We start from the raw sequence: 5,812 nt of genomic DNA, 5'->3' as shown, positions 1-5,812 counted from the left end.
TGTAAATGAGTCACAAAGGCCAGTAGCATCAGATCTGAGAATGGAAACTCTACAGATACTAATAGCCATCATAGTAGCAACTTGTCCATGTATTTGGGAACTTTTCATCTCAGGTATAAAAGCTTCTAAACCACATCAGAAATTCACGCGTGATATGCCATCCCTTACAAATGTTACATTCCAATAATTACAGACCAAAAAGTGTAAGACAAATACCAGTGGATTACTTTCCCAGATAATAAATCTGCAGACCTGGCAAAAAAAAAAAAAAAGAGAGAGAGAAAGAAAATTCTCTTTCTTCTAAAACTTACTTAGAAACCATGTAACAAAATTAAAGGAACTTCTAGCAAAACTTTCATTTTAATGAAAACTGATATAAAAAAATTCATTATCATTCTCTAGTTCATACAAATGGAATGTGAACAGTGAGTGAGTTACTGAGTTAGAATCCTGGCTTCATTCACTAGCTGTGTCGTTGATTATGCGTCCTCAGTTATAAAATAGAAATTATATAGTACCTAAAGCAAGGTTGTGCTGGAGACAAAGTGACATGTGATATAGAATGCATGTAAAATCCCTAGCACATAAAGAGTAACTGGTCCCCAGTTTTCAGTATACATACTGAAAAGTACAGCATTAACAACAACTTAGTTTATTTACATGGTGGTTTTTTTATGTTTTTGCTGATGAACAATGAGATGCATATACAACTTGAAACTTTTCCCACACATGGTACATTTAAAAGGTTCCTCTCCTGTGTGGCTCTTCTGGTGGCATGCAAGCTCTGAATCCAAAATAAAACTTTTTGCACATGTTTTGCATTTGTGGGGTTTTTCCCCTCTATGAATGCTCTGATGGGAAATTAGCTCAGAGACACGAAGGAAGGTCATCGTACACTCAGGACATTTTAAGGGTTTGAATTTTGAGAACAAAAGCATATTTTCCCCACAGTCGCTGCAGTGTTCAGAGTCATCTTCATGTCCCTGCTCAGGAAGGATAAGGAGCGAGGGCTTCCCAAAGCACTTCATACACTGAGTGCAGTCGTACTGGGTGGCTAATGTGTGTGTTTTCTCATGCAGAGCAAGATTTGTTTTCTGACCATATTTACTGCAGTCAGTACATTCACAGGCTTTTTTAGTAGTGTGGATTTTCTGATGCTGTGACAATCCTAGGAGCCACAAAAAACCTCTCCCACAAATGCCACACGTGTAGGGTTTCTCCTTTACGTGGACATTCATGTGCCGAGACAAATGTGAGTGCTGGCGGAAGCTGCTGCCACACTCAGCACACTTATAAGGCTTCTCGCCAGTATGGATTCTCCTGTGTGTCCTCAGGTTGGCTCTATGATTGAAAATTTTCCCACAGTCACCACATTTATGTTTTTTCTCCCCTGAATGAGTTTGCTGATGCAAAACAAGGTATGAATTATCACTGAAGCTTTCATCACATTCAGGACACTTGTACAAATTTTTGGCTTCTTCCCCAGGAAATTCAAGAATTTCAGAAAGTGCTTTGGTTCCTAAACATTGAGATAGTTCTAGTAATGGGGTTTGGTTTTCAATGGTAACTAATAGGCTTCTAAACCTCTTCTTGCAAGCAGGAGCTCCACCTGATACTTTTCTTTCTGGGTCTCCAACTCCAGTTTCAGATTTTTCTGGGTAATAGACAAGGGGCACAGCGATGGAGTTTTCTGGGGAAAGTTCTTCAAATCCCGTAGACTCTAGATTTAACTGCTGTGGAATCTCAGTCTTGCCTTCCCCTCCTGTTGATATAAACAAAACAAAGCAAAACATAGACAACACCCTCAAGAGGTGCTGGGGAAAGAACATGCTGGTTACACAGGGACCAAGAATCTGTAGATGGCTTATCCTAGAACCCAGGCACCAATTCTATACAAAATCAGGCCAGCAGGCTCTACTGACTTTCCAGAGGTGATCCTGTGATGGAGGAAGTGGAAAAGAGTTGCAACTAAGTCAGGGTCCAGTGGGATAGGAACAAAGGCAATCTTGGTAGCCATTGTTTAGAGGAGGTTTCCAGTTAGTCTCCTGAGTCTCAAAAACCTTTCATCATTTAAGTAATCTGAAGTGACCACTGAGCAAACACAATTGGAATATGAGACGGGAAGTCATATTTAAGAGAGAAAGAGAGCAAGTGGCTATTTTCTACCTAGCAGATAAACACTCTGGTTATTAGAAATAGTGTTATTGTCACCCGGAGAGTTCTTCAAAATTTCTTTACCTGTCCTGGAGAAGAGATCAAGGTAGAACTACCATGCATACAACAGCCAAATGGTAACTGGTCTCACTGCTAGGATGGCTGACAAAACTTGGGCCTGCCAAAAAGCATTCTTCTGTAGTATCTGTCCAAATATTCTTAATTTATAAGGCTACATATCAATATAAAAGGGGTCTCTCCTTACAAAGAAACAGCCCTAGGACTGCCCCAGTGCACTGCCTAGAAAGGATTTCTGGGCTGCAGTGTAGTGTGGATATCCAAATGATAGCCAGTAGTTTTGCTGATTTGAGGAGAGCAAATTCAGGGATTACAAGATGGCTAGAATTTGACAACAAAATACTGGGGATGAGGCAGGTGCCCAGGCGCCATCTAGGTAGGGCACCATTAAGACCTGGGCTGAGTATTAACCTGTAAGTGCACATGGGGAAACTATCCCAGACTGGGAAAAGAACCATCAAAAGGAACAGACAATCTTTAGAGTTCACATCATACATAGTTCAATAGTTATGTTCCTGCCAGCCAAGGTGGAACACACAAGGCATTAGGCAGTATCCTCAGAAAGACAATGGTTCAGCAGCAGGTTAAACTGGCCCTAGACTAAAGGCTGCTCTGTATACACCCTAACAAAGCAAAAAGCAAGCCCTGAAAGGATCTTACTGATCCCAAGTAACTTAAATGCAAAGTCCAAAAATATTTTAAAAACAACAAAAGCCAACTATGCAACAACATAAAACTCACAATGTCCAGCACCCAATCAAAAATGATCAGACATGTGCAGAAGCAGAAAAATATGACCCATAACTAGGAGCATAATCAATGAACAGAAACAGACTCAGAAATGACACAGGTGATAAAACTAGTAGAAACAATGTTAAAATAGCTATACCTACACTTCTTATGTTCAAAAAGGTAGAGGGAAAGGCACATGAGGAAGAGAGAGGTGGAAAATATAAAACATAAGTTATGATGTCATTCCAAGAGCCAACCCTAGACAGAGGCAAACTCTATGTGGCATCGTTTCTGCATATAGTTTCCCTTATGTGAAAATGGCATAGAACCCCCTTAAGAGTAAATCAATTTTGAATCTTTAGCAAATGATAGTAACCTATCCTTATGAGGTTTTGAAAGTAAAATTGTTACAGTCACTATAACAAGTACTATAACAAATACTTGGGAAGATTACCAGATACCATCAGGTCTCATGCAAAAACCAGTCACTGTACTCAGTAGGATTTTTTTGTCTTAAGAGATCATTTCATCGTTTGAAAACCTCATTGTCCAGCAAGTTCTTGTCATATCCACATAGATCACCCAGAGATAGGTCCCATGCCCCCATACCAACATGTGAATGAGACATGAAATCCTGTCCTAAAACTGACCAAAGTTCCAAAATGCAGGAAAAACAACTGCCTTACCCATCAAGGCCATGTCCTCGAAACACTCCAGTGTAGTGTCTCTGCTGAGGGACCTCTGGGCAGGATACAGACTCACACACTCCTCTTGAGAAAAATATACAGCTAGGTCCTCAAACAGCAATGGCCCCTGAAACAACATGAGAGCCCAACTCAGGACAAGAGGCCCCAAGACCACCTCCTTACTCGGTTTGAGAAGACACCAGAGCTAGAAACATTAGAACCCAGGGAGAAAGGGGCATGGCACTAAAAGGTTCCTGAGTGCTGGGGATGGTGTATAAATGGGTTCTAAGGGTGATGGTGGAAATTGGGAAGGAGTAAAAAAGGGACATAATTTTTGAGGCAGTGGTATAAGGGCCAAGACGGTAAACTGTAAAAAGTTCTAGAAGAGACTTCTAGAAAAGATGAGGGACCTCTCGGGAAGGGAAACCATCACATATGACGCTCTAAGGGAAAGAAGACTGAGCAGCCCAGGAAGAAGCATGAAAAGGGACAGGGGTTCCAGTGTTCTCCCAACATCCTTCTGCTTGCTAGTCTCTCCTTCTTGCACATGACACTCACTGCTAAGCTCTCTTTAGAATCACATCCAGGCCTAGTCCTGCTTCCCTATTTTATTTTATTTATTTTTTTTAAATTTATTTATTTTATGATAGTCACAGAGAGAGAGAGAGAGGCAGAGACACAGGCAGAGGGAGAAGCAGGCTCCATGCACCGGGAGCCCGACGTGGGATTCGATCCCGGGTCTCCAGGATCGCGCCCTGGGCCAAAGGCAGGCGCCAAACCGCTGCGCCACCCAGGGATCCCCCTGCTTCCCTATTTTAACAGTCTTACAAACCAATAGAACCTCCACGATTAAGAATCTCCTGGGATGGACAGCTCAGGTGGCTCAGCGGTTTGGCGCCACCTTCGGCCCAGGGCCTGACACAGAAAACCCAGGATCGAGTCCCGCGTCGGACTCTCTGCATGGAGTCGGCTTCTCCCTCTGCCTCTGTGTGTGTGTGTCTCACGAATGAATAAATAAATAAAAATCTTAAAAAAAAAAAAAAAAAAAAAAAAAGAATAGCCTGGGGTTGGGAATCCCTGGGTGACTCAGCGGTTTAGCGCCTGCCTTCCGCCCAGGACGTGATTCTGGAGTCCCGGGATTGCGTCCCACATCGGGCTCCCTGCATGGAGCCTGCTTCTCCCTCTGCCTGTCTCTGCCTCTCTTTGTGTCTCTCGTGAATAAATAAATAAAATATTTTTTTTTAAAAAGGAATTGCCTGGGGGTTTTGTTTGTTTCTGTGTTTATTCAAAAGATATGGGATGACCCTAGAATTCTGCACGTTTGAGCAGGATTCCAGAAAATGACTTTGAGGTCCTCTGATAGCTTTCTCCAATGGGCCCTGCTCCCGGTTGGCGGTTCTGAAAGGAAACGGAGGGATACACCGTTTCTCCCACATGCCTGGTCTAGGAGAAAAGACAGCTTGGTCAAAGGGCTATTGGGACTGGGAGCCCTCCCACCGAGACGGGCATTCCCAACCCTCTTCAAAGGAGGGCAGGCAGAGGCCGGACAGTAGCAGCAGGAACAGGGACCTGGTCTTACCTGGGCCCCGGTTGCTGGGAGCGCGGACGCCATCCCCGTGGGGTGGGAGTGCCTTCCTCAAGTGGCTACACTGACTTCAGGATAGATCTGGGAGGGGAGAGAATGATCCTCAGAAGGGCCAACGTGGCTGCAAAGCCCCTCATGCACTCCCAAGGCTTCCTCGCTTTCCCAACCCCTTTAAGACCTGAGCCGACCGCTCCTCTCCGCAGCCCAGCCTCGGAGGGCATGACCCCCAGGCGGGCCAGGTCCCACCTTCTGCTCCGAGACTGGTGATCTTAGAAAGCCTCCCGCCACCCCTGCCAGAAATAGCACATGGCTACGCCCAACCCACACTCCTGACGGAAAACCGGGACCACTGCGAGGCTCCCACGCTCCTCGACGCTGGAGCTGCTGGGAAAACCGCCGGAAACGGCCCGCCCCCATGTTTTTACGAAACTCTACCCTGTGATTGGTTAGCGGTACTCCGAAGGGGGCAGTCTTTCTCGTGTGTTGACCAATCAACTCCGTTAGCGGAGGACCGATGACTCACGGGGCATGCTGGGAGATGTAGTTTTCCGCCCGTCTCTCGAAGTAAGTATTTCCG

At 44.7% G+C, this 5,812-nt stretch overlaps 1 protein-coding gene across 5 annotated transcripts; it reads right to left on the bottom strand.

The window, feature by feature from the left end:
- Positions 1-341: 341 nt before the first annotated feature.
- ZNF597 (zinc finger protein 597) lies at positions 342-5,812 on the bottom strand. Of its 5 annotated transcripts, none has more exons than XM_038540590.1 (4): positions 5,671-5,812; positions 5,230-5,316; positions 3,651-3,777; positions 342-1,762 (listed from the first exon to the last, which is right to left on the bottom strand). In XM_038540590.1, the coding sequence occupies exons 2-4, from the start codon at positions 5,260-5,262 to the stop codon at positions 657-659; spliced, it is 1,266 nt and encodes a 421-aa protein (XP_038396518.1). In that variant the 5' UTR covers positions 5,263-5,316; positions 5,671-5,812; the 3' UTR covers positions 342-656. The 5 variants fall into 5 exon arrangements, with proteins under 5 accessions (XP_038396518.1, XP_038396515.1, XP_038396514.1 ...); XM_038540587.1 differs by lacking the exon at positions 5,671-5,812 and adding an exon at positions 5,561-5,665; XM_038540586.1 differs by lacking the exon at positions 5,671-5,812 and adding an exon at positions 5,414-5,633.

This window comes from Canis lupus, chromosome 6 (assembly GCF_011100685.1).
Source record: "Canis lupus familiaris isolate Mischka breed German Shepherd chromosome 6, alternate assembly UU_Cfam_GSD_1.0, whole genome shotgun sequence".
NCBI lineage: Eukaryota > Metazoa > Chordata > Mammalia > Carnivora > Canidae > Canis > Canis lupus.
The sequence above is the reverse complement of the archived record's forward strand: the minus strand, read 5'-3'. Positions and strand labels throughout refer to the sequence as shown.

What these genes read in the sequence shown, in the direction of transcription:
- ZNF597 (XM_038540590.1), bottom strand. Translation starts at nt 5,262, where the DNA reads ATGGCGTCCGCGCTCCCAGCAACCGGGGCCCAG. An exon ending in TCCCAGCAACCGGGGCCCAG is followed by an intron (nt 3,778 to 5,229) that starts GTAAGACCAGGT and finishes ATGTTGTTTCAG; the next exon opens with GGGCCATTGCTGTTTGAGGA. An exon ending in CGAGGACATGGCCTTGATGG is followed by an intron (nt 1,763 to 3,650) that starts GTAAGGCAGTTG and finishes TTATATCAACAG; the next exon opens with GAGGGGAAGGCAAGACTGAG.